Genomic DNA, 18,076 nt, shown 5'->3' with positions numbered 1-18,076 from the left:
GGAGGCGGGGATATGGTGGTGGCAGTGAAAGACGGTGGTTAGGGTTGAGTCATGGTGGGTGGTTTTTTTATTTTTATTTTTTATTTTTTTATAAGTCTTTTATTAAGTAATTAATTTACTAATTTAATAAGCAACCAATCATAAGCCACCACGTGGCATAATTAGCCTTAATGACTAGCGGAGTTAACTGCCGTTAGTCATTAATGGCACTGGGTGAATTTTTTAAAAACTCAGTGACATTTGGTGAATTCTGAAAAGTCCGATGGCATTTGGTGAATTTTTAAATTTGTTAGTGGCATTTGGTGAAATAGCCGAATTATTTATTAACAGAATGCTATTTGTTTTTGTTTTTTTTTTTTTCACTTTTTAATTTATATTTTTATTACTCCCTCCGGTCCACATTAGTTGCAACTTTTTTTTTTTTTTGGGGGGGTTTTGCGGAGGCCGAGGAAAAAGATCATAAGCATGATTATTAAGTATATGCTTAAGTTTTAATCAAGTAATTAAAAAAAAAAAACAAATTCAACCCAAATTTAAAAAGGAAATCCACCACCACCAAGGCACCAACCCAGCCACGACCGCCAGACCACTGACCAAACCACCGACCACGACCATTAACATATGACAACCAATCCAGCCACTGCACGACCACCAATCCAGCCTTGGCCATCAAACCACCGACCACGACCACTAACCTACGACCACACCCAGCCAGGCCACGACCACCAACCCAGAACGCCTACACCGAAATCACCAACCCAGCACACCGAGTCACCGAAACCACCAACTCAGCACTTTGACTCACCGAAATCACCAACCTCAACCCACCGATTTGAAACCCACGAGGCCACCGATCTTAAACCACGATGAAGGAGAGGAGAGAGAAATCTTCGCCGCTGAAATCTTTGCCGGAAATCGCCGCTAAGAACCCCGCTGAAATGGAGGCGTCGTCTTCGAAACAGAGCTGAAGGAAATGATTGAGAGAAAAAAATGGGGATGATATCAAAGATACGTGGTAAGGTTTATCAAAAAAGATACGTAGGTAGCACATGTTTTTAGAGAAGGGAATAGAGCGGCGGATTGGTTGGCCAACCGCGGAGTCGTTCATGACTCTCCCTTAGAAAAGGGTTTTTTGGGTGATAAATTTCACTATCCCCAATTTTTTTTTTTTATTTATTTATTTATTTATTTTTTTTTTTTTTTTTTTTTTTGCAATTACATTTAAAATTTAAGAATTATTTAAAAAAATAAATAAATAAATCCTATCATAACTAATAATTGCTCCGTTTTTCCACATAAATTTACATATTCAACCGTTCTCACTCCCCATTAAAAAATTAAACCACTCTTGAATCAATTATTTTTTTCATCTAATTTCACTATCCCCAATTTTTTTTTTTTTTATTTTGTTATAAATACACGTTGGTTGAATTTTCGTATTAAAAATACACTAAGTCACAAAGTTCGTTATTATCGTTAGATTTCCTGTTCCCTCTACTTTTCCCTTCAAACTTAGCTCCAAGAACCGTCTTCTTTAAGTCCTTCAATCCACCTTTAATCATTGAATAATGGCAGAAGAAGAGCTTCAACTGTCTTACACATCTATCTTTTCAACTAAGCTGCATATTCCAAATAAGATGCATCTGAGGTTTATCAGACCTGGCATTCTTAGGTTCTGCCATCCAATGTATGCAGAGAGAGTAGAGACAATAACTCTTCAACCCCTGATTATTCCGGCCATCAACGTCTCAGCACCTAATAGTAAACGTTATCGCTTTGAGTATAACGTCTCCCCCAACGGAACCCATTTCTACCGGTATTTTTACGGTGGTTGGCGTGAGTTTGTCCAAGATTACCGACGGCAGTTGCGAACGGGGTTCAGAATTCGTCTTTCTTGGGACAACCAAGAATTTCTGCTATTAATACGAATCGACGGCAATCCTGCACCGGCGCCAGAGCGTCCATTTCTTGCGGTGAAACTATCAAAAAAACCGCCAATGACCGGTAGGAAAGGTTCAGGAAGAAAATTACCACAAGCTCCGGTAAATTCTTACTCAATATTATTAATTTGACTTGAGCTATTAAATTATGGAAAGTAAGATCGATCTGAGATTCAGTGTTTAATTTATCAGGGGTTTATTGAACTTTAAATATACAAGAAGAATAAAAAAAAGTGCTAGTAAAAATCTTTATTCTGATTTGGAAACATTATACGTGTTATATGTTCTGCTGTTAATTGATCAGACTTATGTTATATGTTCTGATGTTAATTTATCAGACTTTGGGGGGCTTGCAACCAAAGGCCGGTTGGTCAAAGTCGGCTCAGGTGCCAGGAGTTGAGGCAGAACAGGCTGTTTCCTTTAGAGGGGCAAAATTGCAAGTCGAGGTGGAGAACCAGAATGCTCTCACTAGGACTGAAAAACTCAGGGCTGACCTCTTCAAAGCCACTATTGAGTGTGACATCAAGGTACTGATTCTAATCAGTTTTTGATAAACTTGCCAAGAGTATATGGTTAACATGTTGCTTTTCTTATTAGTTCAGTTTTCTTTACTAAGATTATTACCTGTTAATGGTTTTATCCTTTTGTGTAAGTATCTTGTATAAAGCTTGTATGCTAGAATCTCTTTGCCTCTGAATTTTCGTGCCAGTTGAATTCAGTGAAAAGGTCATAATTTGCAGTTTAACATAAGAGGGTAAATAGGCCATGTTGGTTAGTTTGGAGTTGGTTTTACATGATGTGATGGGAAGAATTTTGTTCCAAAATCTTAATTACGAGTCATATGAGGTTAGGATAACATACTTATTATAGCATTAAGCCAGAATTAACTAAAGTAGTACAATGCAGTGAATGCACCTTGACTGTGTGATTCTTGATGATGCAGGTTGTTCTTGCCGCCTCCATCATCAGTAAATCTGGCAAGGGTAAGATACGTGTCCCTGTTCAATTAATATGCATTTATTGAATCTCATGCGCCTTTTTTTGTTTGCATTTTTGGTTTTTTTTTTTACAAGGAGTTCAAGCTATTGTCTTCAGACATCACATACCCCAGTTCTTTATTACTTTTTCAATTATATATCTTTGAGTTTTCCACAATTCTCATGTTTCTAGTGGTGCCTGACTGGTTTGCAGGTTATTAATGATTCATATCTAAGCTTATTCCTCTGATTTTATTGCTTTATTTCATCATTCTTCCTAAATATTGACTATATCACTTAATATGTGTTTGTTATATTAACCCAGCCTCCATCGAATTGTCAAATTTCTCTTTAAGAATCACACAACAGCCAACTTTTTTGCTGTTGTTTTTGTGCATTTATTCTGGATTCCCAACATTCTTATTTGATATTCTACTCTACAACTCTTGGTTCAGTTGACTTTGCTTGTTGCTTCTAACCATAGTCCATGCAGTTCAACATTATGATTCTTTAATTCACATCAGGATAAATACTTATATCAGTTATATGTCTTCAACTATATCTGGTGTACCATGTTAAAAAAATGTGCCTTAGGTTATAGGCGTTTAGCCGTTAGGGTAGAGCGCTTTTTTTTGCTATAGGAAAGGTGCATCCAAAGAGGCACACCAAAAGCACATAAGGCACACTTCAATAAATTTTTATAGTTGGTTTCAAAAAAATAAAAAAATAATTTTATAGTTTTTATTGTACAAATGGACACGCTTAGGCGCAGAAGGACCTTTATTGCTCTAGTGCACCTTGAGCTTTTTTATATGTTGATGATGTATGCTGTCCTATAGATCCTTTGTAGTTTTGAAGTTCTTGCATTGTGTTTTGTTTCAGTTTAGTTGTATATCAATGCAGATTTGGAGGAATCTCACTATTGATGCTTAGTCTAGATTAGAATTAGTGCCTGCATATAGCTGAAATATGCTTGGGGCTCTTTAGTTTCTGTTCTTTGTTTTATTGAAGGTATCGTAGGATAAGGTTCGTGGATAGTATGGAATAGATGTTGCAAGCATAATTTTTTGCAGGGAGTCTTAGAGTATTTGATGAAACTTTGTTTCTGTGTTTATGTCTGACTTTTGTTGTAGTGGCATTAATTCTTTTTCCCAACTTCCTTGCAGCTCTTGTCTCCAGGCAATTTGTGGACATGACTCGCATAAGAATTGAAGGCCTCCTTGCTGCCTTTCCTAAGCTGGTTGGGACTGGAAAGCAGCATACTTATGTTGAGACAGAAAATGTCCGATACGTTTACCAACCTATTGAAGCTCTTTTCTTGCTTGTGGTTACTAACAAGCAAAGTAATATTTTGGAGGACTTGGAGACTTTACGGATGCTTTCTAAACTTGTATCCTTCATATGTGCTTCCTCATAGACTATAAGTTAACAATTTACTTCAATTTTTGTTGACTGAATTGCTGGAAACTAGATTAATTTCCTTGCTTACTTGTGTGCATGTCTGTGCTGCTGTTATTCTTGTTTTTGTGTGTTCTATTGCTCCTTCAGTACTATAAAGCTCCTCCTCTTTCATGTTGCTGGGTGTGATTTTAGTTGAATCTTACTGTCTAATGAATGTTATTCCTTAAGCATACAAAGGTACCAGAATATGCTTACTCTTTGGATGAAGAAGGAATATGTAGAGCAGCATTTGAACTCATATTCGCCTTTGATGAAATTATTGCCCTTGGGCACAAAGAAACTGTCACCGTTGCACTGGTGAAACAGTACTGTGAGATGGAAAGTCATGAAGAGAAGTTGCACAAGCTGGTGATTGCAAGTAAGATCAATGAAACCAAGGATATAATGAAGCGCAAAGCTAATGAAATTGAGAAGAACAAGGTATCATTTTCTTTTGCCTCTTCCTGCCTCTATGCTGTTTCTATCAGTGATAGACGGGCAACTAGATTGTTGAATTCATGGAGGTTTATCAATAAAACGATGTATGACCTTGGCAGATGGAAAAGAGCAGGGGTGACAAAGGTAATTACATGTCATCCATGGGTTCTTCAAGACTGGAAAGTACTTTCAGTGACATGAGCATGTCTAGCAGTACTAGTGGATTTGGCAGTAATTCTGGGTTTGGACCATCAACTGATCTGGATTCATTCTCCACCAAGCCAAAAGGTATGATTCAGATGCTTTATTTGGTAGCTCAAATACTTAATCTTTTGACAATATCATCAAGGTAAGGGTAAGGTTGTGATTCCTTGTGAAGGTAATGAGTATTTTATACTAACTCTTTTTCATAATTATTGGACATATTTCATTTAGGCATGTTTGCCAATGCATACTTTCAAATATTAATTTCTTTGACGTATGTATAACAAAAAATATAAAAATTTGATATTTGGATAATAGATGTTGAGACGAATCAAACAAGACTCCACGCGACTATGTTTGTTTCTTATGAATAAATCATGCAATGAAGTCAAAGTGACATATGTGAATAGTAGTGCTGAAAGTCAAAAGGTGTTGACTAAAAAGAAATGGAGGAAGTATATGTAATGTGGAGGATCTCATATTTTTAAAGTTGACTTATAATTTCTGACTCTTGTTGATTTGTTGTCAATAATTGCATCATTAGAAGTATATGGCTATCCAATTGTTACATATCTAGAATGTAATGCCAGCTGTATAAATTAAGGTCTAGTTGTTTGGTGTCTGATATAGGCTGCTGATATTGTGTCTCTGTCATGTCAAAGGTTGACATAAATGAATTCCAGTCTTAACTGTTGGTCTTGCCAGTATTTTGTGTTTCCTGTACATGATGCATTCTTTGGTTTGTTCTATTATTCTTGGTAAAGTGGTTACCTGATTTTCACTCTACCACTGCTGATCCTCTTTGTTAAATTGGTGGTATCAGGTCGTCCAGCAGCTCCTGTTTCTGCTCCACAGAATACTGGTATGAAGCTTGGTAAATCACAAGGAACAAACAAATTCTTGGAATCCCTGAAAGCAGAAGGGGAAATGATTGTTGAGGATGTCCCACCAACATTAAGCAAATCTAAGGCTGCTGCTCCACCTCCTACTGATCCGCTAACATTGACTGTGGAGGAGAAGCTCAATGTGACACTCAAACAAGATGGAAGTCTCAGTAACTTTGATGTGCAAGGCACTCTGTCTCTTCAGATTCTTGAGGAGAAAGATGCTTTTATCCAAGTTCAGGTACTTCTTTCTGCTCCGACTTTTCTACTTGGTGGCCTTCCCAAGTCTTAACCTTCCCCTCAAGGCCATATCTCATAAATGAATTCCCAGTCTCTAATTTGGCATGTGATGAAGTTAGGAAATAAGTAATAAATTTACTATAATACCTTAAGATTCTTCCCATGGTTAATCTACTATAATACCTTAAGATTCTTCCCATGGTTAATCTGTTGGGATAGTGGGGTTTAATCCCCGTCCAATCCCCAACAAAAAAGACTCATGCCAGCGGTTGGGAATACAACTATACAAATAATAAACTAAGCCTATAGTCCTCCAAGCAAACACCCCATAATAGGATGGATTAGTCCTGGTTCATTGTATTTAGTAGTAGTTCAAGTTGCATATGCTTCGTAAATTCTAAACTATTTATGCCAGATATCATGCTCTCTGCTATATATAATTTATCTGCTATGCAATATGCAGGTCGAGTCTGGTGGCAATCCTAGTGTCTTGTTCAAAACGCACCCTAACATCAACAAAGAGCTGTATTCAAATGAGGGTATTTTGGGTCTTAAAGATCCTAACAGACCTTTTCCCACTGGCCAAGGAGATGGTGTTGGCCTTCTAAGGTGGAGAATGCAGAGTACAGATGAAACAGCTGTTCCTTTGACAAGTGAGTTTATTGCTTTTGCATACTTTTATCTATAATATCTACACTTGGGCTTTTTGATTTTGTTGGTTTTCATCTTCTCATGATTTATCTTTTATGGCAGTCAATTGCTGGCCTTCCATTTCTGGAAGTGATACTTACGTCAGCATTGAGTATGAAGCTTAAGGATGTTTGATCTACAAAATGTTGTTATCTCAGTACCCCTTCCTGCTCTTAGAGAGGCACCAAATATTACGCAAATTGAAGGGGACTGGAGGTGAGTGAAAGTGATTAATATGACACTAAGTAATTTTTATAATCTTGGCTAATGATGTCAAGCATGAGATCAATAGTTAGTATACCTACTCATGAATGATTTGGCTTTCTGCTGGCATTGCTGTAGTTTTTTCATGTTGTTGGGGTCCAATATATATTTACAGTGCTGGAATCTTACGCTTCTGCATATATCTCTTTGACAGATATGATCCCAGAAATTCTGTATTGGAGTGGTCCCTTGTTCTGATTGGTGACTCTAATCCCAGAAATTCTTGTGATTGTGCAGGTTACCAACATTTTGCCACTAAAAGGTGGAGCTCCTCCCAAATTTTCACAAAGAACCCAGCTTTGCACAGAAAACTACCAAGTCGTCTGATGGATCCACAATCTTGGCATCATTTGTCATATGGTTTTGCTTGTGCACCGTAGCATTTTAATGGATTTTTTTTCATTACATGCTTTGATTGTTGTTGCATGTAGTTAAATTGTTTACATGTGATTTATTTTTGCATTTTGTGTAGTCGCCCACTGTTGAGGATTGGTTGTTATACAACTTTGTGAGGACTGGTTGAAACTAGCACATCGGATATTTGAATAGCATCTTGTAATAGGTTAAAACTTTAATTGTTGGAAGTAAATTTTCAGGCTTTGTAAAATCTTCTCTTCCTGAAAATAAACGTATGAATGAAATACAGAGTTAGGCTCTTTCATTAAACGTTTTTTTTTTTATTTGAAAACAAAACAGGAAGTTTAATTTGGTGGCATGTTCACTCAATTTGTTCCTCAAGGAACGGCAACATTGCCTAATGTGTGGTAGATTATGGCCTTAATATTACCCCTTTGTGTAGACTTGTGTTTTAAATTCTATCTATTAGGGTGCTGTTGCTTTAATACCAGCTTTAGGGTGAAGTGTCCATGCATCCTAGGGTACTAATGCTGGGGGAAAATAATATGATCATTGATAGATGTTTGATGCGCTAAGGCCTAGATTTCCTTGTCGCAAATCGAGTGTTATTTCGTCAATATAAATCTATGTGGCCTGGACTCCCATGTGATGGAGGGAAGAAGACTCCAATGTATCTCCCATATGTGATAATTTGACACAAAATTTAGATAATGAAACAGATGAAGCTTTCAAAATTCTTGCCTTTCACAACAAAAATGTTGCACAATTTTTGTTACAGAATTTCCTATCAATATTCTACAATGATTCCTAAAGCTGGCTAACTTAACTAATTTTGAGTTTGTACTGTGTGCATTCCTCATCTTTCTGAATTTCGACTAAAAAAATATTGTGTAATTTCTCCTCTACAATCTGCATGCTTTTACTTGCATTAACATGCCATTAAATTTCACATATTTCTTTGATCCTCTTTTTCAAAGTTTAAAATTTCTTATGCAAAATCTTTTCAAATGTCTTTTGAATTGAAGCTAACTTTCATCTTCATCTTTGTCACCGTAGCCTTTCCCACCTGCCTCGTACTGTTCTTGTATTTTTTTATTCTGAACGAGTACTTTGTTGAGGATGAATCTGGAATAGGCATGAGAGAATGGATTAAACGAATAAGAGGTTAAACAACTATGTTTACAGGATAGAGTAAAAAACAGAAGCACTTTAAGTTCTCACCTGAGTATTATCAAAGCTCATAGCTCTGATCTTGAATTCCCTTAGCTACTTGTCGAGGGGAGTTCAAGATCAGAGCTATGAGCTTTGATAATCCTCAGGTGAGAACCAAAAGTGCTGCTTTGTTTTTTACTCTATCCTGTACTTTAATAACATAGTTGTTCTTAAACTCTTATTCATTAATCCTTTTTCTTGTGCTTATTCCAGATTCATCCTCAAGAGAATAGTACTAGTTCAGAATAAAAAACACAAGCATAGTACAAGGCAGATGGAAAAGGCTAATGATGACGAAGATGATGATGAAAGATAGCTTTTATACAAAAGACATTCAGAAAGATTTTGCATAAGAAAGTTCAAACCTTGAAAAAGAGGATCAAAGAGTTATGTGAAATTTAATCGCATGCCTATGCAAGTAAGCATGCAGATTGGTAAGGAGGGGGATGTCACAATATTTTTTGGTCGAAATTCAGAAAGATGAGATGCACATACATTATAAACTCGAAAATGAACCAAGTTAGCAAGCTTTAGGAAAAAAAATTCATTGTAGAATATTGATAGGAAATTGTCTGTAAAAATTATGTGCAACTTTTTTGCTACGAAAGGAAAGAATTTTGAAAGCTTCATCTGTTTCGTTATCTGAAAAAAAAAAAAAAAAAAAAAAAAAAAGTGTCCAATTACCATACATTGAGATACATTGGAGTAGAACGTATGATAGGTTTTGTTTTTTTTTTTTTTTTTTTTTTTTTTTTTTTTTTTTTTTGTGTGAAACAAACGTATGATGTACGGAGTATAAATTAAATTGACTAACGAATGTGAAAATGATACAGATAGATACAAATCATTTAAATGATTAAAAAATCTACTTTGTATTAGAATTATTTTTGATTGATTGAATTTCTTTATCGATGTATTATTGTATGAACATGAATTCTACAACCTTTAATATTTGTGGAAATCCAGTAAATAAATTTTGTTGGTACAAAATTAAATAATGTATCTTGCTAACGAATGCCTCCGGGGGAGTTATATAATAAGGTATTTAATTTGATAAATAATTAATAACTAATATCATTAATAAGTTTCTATTAATTGTATGTCTCAAAATAAGCTAAAGCTAAGTTCTCTTACTAAATTTTCTAAGATTATAATTTTTGTGTAAAGTCAACAAAAGTCATGTAGTTAAGTAATAATGGTAACGCAACCCAAAAAAGCACAAGCAGAGCAAAGCATAGCCAGCCCTCCTAAGAAGATCCTCAACTACTCAAGTTAACATCAAACCTGTAATTAATAGACATGTAACATACCAAACCTAGCTATTACATGTGTTTTTCATCACTATATCACTATAAAAAAAAATTATAGGAAAAAAAATGCTAATTATTTCTAATCAGACTACATAGTAGGATATCTATTCGTTCTTAAGATTAATATAGTAAGTGCAAAACCGTCAAACTGAAATCCATTGTTCAATAATCTGCAGAGTGTAGCCTAGCTTGTTAGACTCCATCTTGCAGCTACTTTTATTGAGCACGAACAGTTCAAAGAAAAGGAAGTATCCTTGGAAGCACAAAAACCTTGCACCAATGAATAAATCGATGCTAACATGGACCATGGTGATCATAATACTTGAATCGAACACGTGACTGAGGCTTTTGGTAAATTATTCAATGTGTTCTCGACTGACATCTGATTCTGATATGGAACTGCATTTCTATCTCGGGATAAGTATATGACTAGTTCCTCCAAAACTAATGCATGTCTCAGAATAAACTTGGTTATTACCAAATCACGTTCTACTCCAAAGTATTGTTTTATCACTATTCTTTTGAGATGAAATCTGCAACATACAGGAATTTCATGATCTGTACTAAAAAATTCTCGTTCTCGTTCCAACACCAGTTGCTCTCTAGTATTAGGACTGAATACAGATGGAACTTCATACATATTGAATCCCTACAAAATAAACAGCTATAATAATTAGATTTCTCATATGTAATTGATACCATGTACGTAATAAGATAATACTAAAACCACACACCAACCTCTTCAAAAACAAGTGTTTCTAACGCAGGTGAACAATTAAGAAAGGGCAACAACACTTTGTTCCAGCAATTTAAATCAATTCTACCCAACTCTAGATGTTTAAGATTAGGAAACACCGGTAGTTGATCCTTTAAGACCTTATCATCAACATAGTCGAACACCTACAACGAACCATAGGTTAAATCAAACATTATTCCAAAAGGAAGAAAACCAAATAGATAATTTTGGTTCAGGCAAATATAGAGATTGAGACATACCGGCATTAAGTAACCGCACAATGATAAATGTTGAACATAAGACATGGGTCTAATGAGGTTAATCATTTGCTGAAAAGATTCTTGAAAAGACAACTCATCATAATCTAACATCTGAATTACCACCAGAAGTGCTTTAACAAGACGATGCATAATTGGGAGCGAGTAATATTTTGCTAAATCATCAGCGTAGTAAAGGTACTCCAGATTGGGAGCATTGATAAGCACCAGGTCCCTGTGAACTTCTGCAGATTCTGGATGATCATACTTAGGCACGGCTAAAGACAATCTTCGTAGGGAAGTGGATGTGATCTCTATAATGTTGAGATCGTTCGAATAGGTTGTAAATCTAAGGTCTTCAAGTACAGGGCAGCTTGAAACTAGCCTCGACAGAAAGGCATCATCAGAAATGAATTCCACGGTCAAGAGGAGCAATTTCAAGTTAGGAAGACGATAAGATGGCATGGAAAAAACATGATCGAGACCAATGTTAAGCTCAAGCTTCAACACCTCCAATGTTTCACAAGTGAAAATAGCTGGGGGCAGCTGCGCGTCACCTGGTTCCTTCACCAGAATACAGAGGTCAAGCTCCCTAAGGCCGCTACAAAGGGTCAATGGATAAGAGATCCACGCGTTTAGTTGGGGGGATTTCAAGTCAGGGAGGGAACCTTCACCACACCCACTACCAATGCAACCTTTGAAGTAGACTGTAAGAAAGTCCCCGCTGCTAACTTGAAGTCTAAACTTGGTAAGATACCGCGATTTGTGTGGTTGGAGTACATTGTCAACAAAGCTCACGAAAGTGGGGAAACTTTGAATTGCATAGGGATGTTTCACACAAAGAGATATAGGTGAAACATCAAAGTCGAGGCTAGTGAGCAAAGGGAATATACGCCTCAATCTCTTAGACAAGGAACAAGTAGCAGCGGCATCCTTGGTGGGTAGCAACGAAATCACCCGAATTAACAATTCATCAGGCAAATTGGTAAGCCTATCAACCAACACTTTGTCATTATTAAAATTCAATACAGTAGTACATGCTTTCTTCAAGCTCCGATCCATACCCAACCAATACCTGCTCTGGATCAATAAAAAATAAAACCCACCAATGCCTTTATGATCAAATTGATTGATTTATAATGCAAAACAACTCGAGAGTTAGTATATAGAGAAGATGAACAATCAATCAATAAATAACCCTAACCCTTGTTTAAAAATAACACTTTGAATTGTTAATTGAGATTTTGAAATTGATATTTGATGATTACAAAAGGAAAACAGAGCTTACCACAAAAAGCAGCTTCAATGGAGGATAGAGATAGGAATATCAAAACACTGCTGTTCAATGGATTAGAGTTTCAGAGATCGTATAATAAACGGATCAGATATTGTAAAATAAACCTCAAGGTCTCACTGATCTCTTTATCAGAATATTTTTTTCTTTGAGGGGGTTATCAGAATATATATAGAAGGCCAAGCAACCTAATTCACGTAGGAATCTATATAGCTTGGGGAATACTTTTTCCTTCAAAATTTAATTCTAATAATCCAATATTTGCTCTGTTACTAATAATCTTACCTTTCATCTATTATTTAATAATCCTACCTGTATAAGGCATCTTCTTCTATTAATTTTCCCTCCGTCCCTAAATTACATTCATGTTTGGAAACTTACACGGGAGTGACATGTCATCAATCCTTTACAAAAAAAAGGACCAATCACATGCTCCTAATTGAAAATTTTTAACCAATCATATTCATTGTAATTTAGCATTAGGATTATGAGTGAGATTAGGAAAGGATGAGTGAGAAAGCATTAAATATAAAACAGAAAAAGAGAGTTGATTTACTAAAAAAAACTTACCAAAAATAAAAAGGAGGAATGTAATTTTGGAATACCAAAAATAGATAGGAGGAATGTAATTTAGAGACGGAGAGAGTACCTTATAACCGGTAACCTATACATTGAGTAATTTTTTTTCTATTTTTTTTAAGTGACACATGTCACTAAGTAATTAGTCAAAAAAAAAACAGCCCACCCCAATAGCCCCCAACCCCCACGAACACCCTAACACCCCCTCCTCTTCACCCCCATTCCCTGACGTCGAATAGATCCGGATATAAGAGAGTAGATTGAACATGGATCCGATGTAGACTACTCAATGGACTCGCATATGGCGCAATCGCTAACCGTCATTAATGGAGCTCAAAAAACTCAATTGAAATCGAAATTTGAGTTAAAATTCAAATATTGTTCTACTAACTTTCAAATTTTCGAGCTATTTGAAATATTTATACAATGAAATGATTGAAATTAGGTAGATCTAAGATGACTAGTTCGGAATCAGCGTAAAAACAAATGAAGAACAATAAAAAAAAATAAAAAAAAAAATTAAATTAATAACCACTCTAATGAAACTTTATAGTTTTAGGAGGCCATGTCTAGAATGAGATTAAGGATGAAATATAAATTGAATATGGCTACTTAAAAAGGTAATTTGGAGTACGAGGCGATTCGAATTAAACTTGCTAAATTGTTCTGACAGAAAAACATGAGCTAGATATAGGAAAGGGTAACAAAAAGTTGCGAGGAAGAGTGATAGGAAGGAGAAAATAGATAGGAAACGACAAGAGTAAAGGTGTCAATTCGGATAATTGGATGGAGTTTGTGTCGGGTCTGTTCGGGTCGGGTCTGCTCGGGTCGGATATATTCGGATCAAAATTATCCTTTTAACTCGGATCGGGTCAAATTCGGGTTGGGTCAAATTCGGGTCATGGTCTATCGAGTCCGGTCGGATATGGTTCGGGTCAACTCCAGATCGGTTCACTTTCGGTTCGGATAAATTTGGATCAGGTTTAAAACGGGTTTAACCGGATAACTTCGGGTCGGATGAATTTGGGTCGGGTTGATTTCGGTTCGGATGATTTCAGTTTGATTAAGATAAGGTTGATCCGTTGATTCATTAAATGGTCAGTTTCGATTCAATTCCTTTTTGTGTTTGGCTGGATTTTGGTCGAGCTGACCAAATAAGGTTATTTTTAATCTAGAGATATTATTGAGTTGTTACCTTATTATTGGTTCAATATGATTATTAATTATGAAGCACGAAGTTTTAGTTTTCTCATTTGATCAAGTTATGTATAATTTTTATTTCAAAGGAAAATTGAGATTGAATAATTATCGATAACTTATCATACCTATATAAGTGAGACCGAGCTAGCTTAGTGATATATTGATGAGTAAAAATAGTTACATATGGTGATATATACAAAATAGAATATCAATTTTTTAAGGTTATTACAAGGTTACAACTCTTCATTAATTGTACAATCTTGCGAGGTTATGAATTCTGTACTATTAGTTTAGTTTATTACTAATTCAATTTGTATAAGATATTTGTTAGAGTTGTTAGAATTACTTTATTACTAATTCAATTTTTATATTAAAAACTTGACATTATACATAGTGATAGTTAATTGTTACTATGTACATTCTTTTTATTTGAGCATAAATTATTGCATATGTACGTAGTGTGTGTATAACCGTACGATGTATAATGCCTATAATAAAAAATTTTAGGATAATGCACTGTTGTAGAGAAAGTAATAATGAAGGAATGAACACGCACAATTAAATCCTATAATAAAAAATAAGTAATCCTCATTGATTTAATGAACACGTCAATACGAAAACCCTAGAAATCGGATCATCGAAGGTCTTCCCAATAAAAAAGGGTCGGGAAGGGGAGGGGGTGCCGGAAACAGTGTTAGGAAGGGGAGGAGGGATGCTACAAAGGGGTCGGGTAGGGGAGCGGGGTGCCGGAAATGGGCCGGGAAGGAGAAGGGGTGCCGGAAACTAGGAAGGGGGCGGGAGAGGGTGGTTTCAGGTTGGTGGTCTTGGTGGGGGTGGTGGATGCCTGTGGAAGGGGGTGAGCAAGGGGGTTATTTATTTATTATTTATTTTATTTTAGGTTTTCTAAATCAAAAATTAAAAAATAAATAAATTGGCCAATCAGATTAGGACACGTGTCTCAGGATTAACTGTAACTTAGGTTACCAGTTTTTTGTTTCATTTTTGGCAAATGCATGTGAAAGATGGTGTTATTTTGGAATAATCAAAAGGTCGTGGTATTATTAAAAGACCGTCCAAAGGTGGTGTTATTTTAGACAAATTTTTCAATTCTTAAATGGACCTGGACCTGGTCCACACTAATTTATTGTTTTTTTTTATTTTTAATTTTTTTTTTTAATTTTTTTTTTAATTTCATTGATTGGACCTTGCCATCACGTTTTCCGCATCAAGTTTCTTTTAATCACATTAATTTCGGCTCAGCTCGCTCAAACACCCCAAACCTAATTTTCTTAATCTTTCTTCCTCAAAGAATTCTAGAGTTAAAAAAAACAAACAAACTTGCAAATTACCATGAATTCAGAAACAAAAAGTGAGCATGATCATAACATAAACGATGATCCCGCAATTATAACCTTCCCCTACATCCAACCGGAATTAACCCTAACACCCGAAGAGATCGAACGTCTTCGAGACGATAATTTACAATCCCTTTACACCCGCAAGAAGCTCCATTTACTTCTTGATTTAGATCACACACTAGTTCATGCAAGGGAGATCGTAACATTCAAGTCCGAGGAGAAACAATCCTTTAAAAACTTGGACGATGTGTACGAAATATTTGATGGTAGTTTTATAGTGAAGTTAAGGCCCGGTGTTCGTGAATTCCTTAGGGAAGTTAGTTCCATGTTTGATTTGTCTATCTATACTCGAGGCGAGCGAAGCTATGGTCAAATCATGCGTGACATACTCGATTCTAAGGACGGTGGTGACTCGATGTTTTCGTACGTGATTGCTAAGGAGGATTGCTTAAAGGAGGAACGAAAGGGTTTAGACATTGTGTTATCACATGAAAGGGTTATTTTGATTGTGGATGATAGAAAAAAAGTTTGGAAAAATTGTGGTCATAAAAATTTAATAGAAATTGAACCTTATTTTTATTTTCCTAGCAAAAAAGAAGGAAAAAGAATGGACAAAGAGTTAACTAGGGTTTTGAGTGTTTTAAGGAAAGTCCATAATTTATTTTATTTTGATGACAAATTCAAGTATGTTGATCAAAGAGATGTGCGAGATGTGCTCAAAAGTGTTATGAGGAGGCCGTTAACTATTTTGAATCGGGTCACAAGGAAGATCGGTAGATTCTTGGTATGTCTTGAATCTATTTATTATTTCTTTAAATTATATTTGTGTTTAATTAATTTAATTAGGAAATAAGTTGGATTATTGTTGCATATTAGAAAGAGGAAGATTCAATATATTTCACTTTTATTTATTTTTGTGTATGTGTAATTTTATGAAACAAGCAAGATTTGATACTTTTATTATTCAAATTAGGCAAATAAGAGTTACCCCACTAAGGGCTTGTTCATATTTACTGAGCTGAACTGAATTGATTGGAGCTGAACTGATTGGTGATGAACTGAACTGAATTGAGCTGAAATGAATATTTTATGTGAGTGGGAAATTAAGAGCTGGACTAAACTGATTGGAACGAAACGAAACTGAACTGAACTGAACAGACCCTAAGTCATAAAAAACAAGATAAGGATATCTGTAACTAACCTACCTAAAAATAAGGAAGTCAATCTTAATAACATTGACTAAGTTAATAAAAGATATTTACATAATAAATTAATAGCATAAAGAAAGATCAGATATTCTAAAGATGATTATCTTGTAGTGAGTCTAGTAACATTGCAAATTTGCTTGAGTAATATAAAAAATTGGTTTTCGTCAAAAATTAAAAATAAAAATGTGCTGTAATTAGAAAGAGGGAGATTCAATAAATTTCACTATTATTTGTTTTTGTGTACGTATAATCTAATGAAACAAGCAAGGTGCATGTATAATATGTTATTCTATTCAGCAACGTGCGTGTATAATATGTTATTCTATTTATTTATTTTTTTTTTTTTTTTTTTTTTTGGAGTAAAGTTATTCTAATAAGTATTAGCCTATTTAATAGGCAAACAAGAGTTACCCTAGCTAGTTGACTAAGGCCCTGTTTGATTCACCTTAATTTTGCTGAACTGAAATTATTTTTACTGAACTGAACTGAACTGAACTTCATTTTACTGAACTGAAATTATTTTTACTGATTTTCTATTATAATTCTTCTTTAAAAAAACTGAATTTTACTGAACTGAACTTATTTTTACTGAACTGAAATTATTTTTACTGAACTGAAATTATTTTTATTGAACTGAAATTATTTTTATTGAACTGAAATTATTTTTCCTTAATATTATTTTTTTTAAGGTGAAGAGAACAGGGCCTAAGTCATACAAAGCAAAATAAAGAATAACTATAACTAACTAACCTAAAAATAAGGAAGTCAATCCTAACAACATTGACTAGGTAAATAAAAGATAATTACATAATAACATACTGTCTTTTTTTTTTTTTTTTTTTTTTTTTTTTTTTTTTTTTTTTGTGAAACCAAGCTACAGATAAATTATATACGGAGTAGAATAATAAGATATTCTAATTATTTTTTAATATTAAAATCTCTAATTATATTATGTCTTGTGAAGCTATCGCCATTGTGAAGCTATTGTGCCGAGACATGCCTTTTGCACATTGCATCCACGGAAGCGGATTTTTGAAGATTTGTGCTCGAAGGGTCTTGCTCCTCCTTTGGAATTTGGTTGCATTCTTAAAGAAATACAATGCATTGTAATATGGTTGACTTGGAGGTTTTAACCTGTACGATAAATAAGATGTGTTCTTTTTTCTATTACTAATTATTAATATGTATTGTATGTGTATGTCAAATTTATTATTAAAAGTCAGGGCCCATTCACATATACTGAGCTGAACTGAACTGATTGGAGCTAATCTGAACTGAACTGATTGGAGCTGAACTGAACTGAATAGAGTTGAAGTGGACATTTTTATGAGAGAATGAAATTAAGAATTGAACTGAACTGAAATTAAGCTGAAGTGAACATGCTCTTAATACTTTAGAATTGAATATACTTTACATTGAAACCATGATGTTTGATGTAAGTACATTTACACATGTGGTATTGTGGTATATATGATGCAAAATAAAAGT

At 34.8% G+C, this 18,076-nt stretch overlaps 2 protein-coding genes and 1 pseudogene across 3 annotated transcripts; 2 read left to right on the top strand and 1 right to left on the bottom strand.

Annotated features, from left to right (window-relative positions):
• Positions 1–621: 621 nt before the first annotated feature.
• LOC145619941 (coatomer subunit delta-like) lies at positions 622–7,637 on the top strand (annotated as a pseudogene). The gene is made up of 9 exons (XR_014108175.1): positions 622–758; positions 2,880–2,923; positions 4,084–4,307; positions 4,556–4,798; positions 4,915–5,083; positions 5,823–6,124; positions 6,587–6,776; positions 6,877–7,029; positions 7,232–7,637. The product of XR_014108175.1 is annotated as a coatomer subunit delta-like (transcript).
• A 3,488-nt stretch (positions 7,638–11,125) lies between these two features.
• LOC145619940 (putative F-box/FBD/LRR-repeat protein At4g00315) lies at positions 11,126–12,011 on the bottom strand. Its single transcript, XM_081674617.1, has 2 exons — positions 11,316–12,011; positions 11,126–11,203 (listed from the first exon to the last, which is right to left on the bottom strand). The coding sequence occupies exons 1-2, from the start codon at positions 12,009–12,011 to the stop codon at positions 11,126–11,128; spliced, it is 774 nt and encodes a 257-aa protein (XP_081530743.1).
• A 3,361-nt stretch (positions 12,012–15,372) lies between these two features.
• On the top strand, positions 15,373–17,698 carry LOC145619939 (RNA polymerase II C-terminal domain phosphatase-like 4). The gene is made up of 2 exons (XM_081674616.1): positions 15,373–16,153; positions 17,553–17,698. The coding sequence occupies exons 1-2, from the start codon at positions 15,373–15,375 to the stop codon at positions 17,696–17,698; spliced, it is 927 nt and encodes a 308-aa protein (XP_081530742.1).
• Positions 17,699–18,076: the final 378 nt, after the last annotated feature.

Source organism: Chenopodium album, chromosome 27, assembly GCF_948465745.1.
Source record: "Chenopodium album chromosome 27, dcCheAlbu1.1, whole genome shotgun sequence".
Taxonomy (NCBI): Eukaryota; Viridiplantae; Streptophyta; class Magnoliopsida; order Caryophyllales; family Amaranthaceae; genus Chenopodium; species Chenopodium album.
Note: the sequence above shows the minus strand (reverse complement) of the source record. Positions and strands in the feature narration are given on the sequence as shown.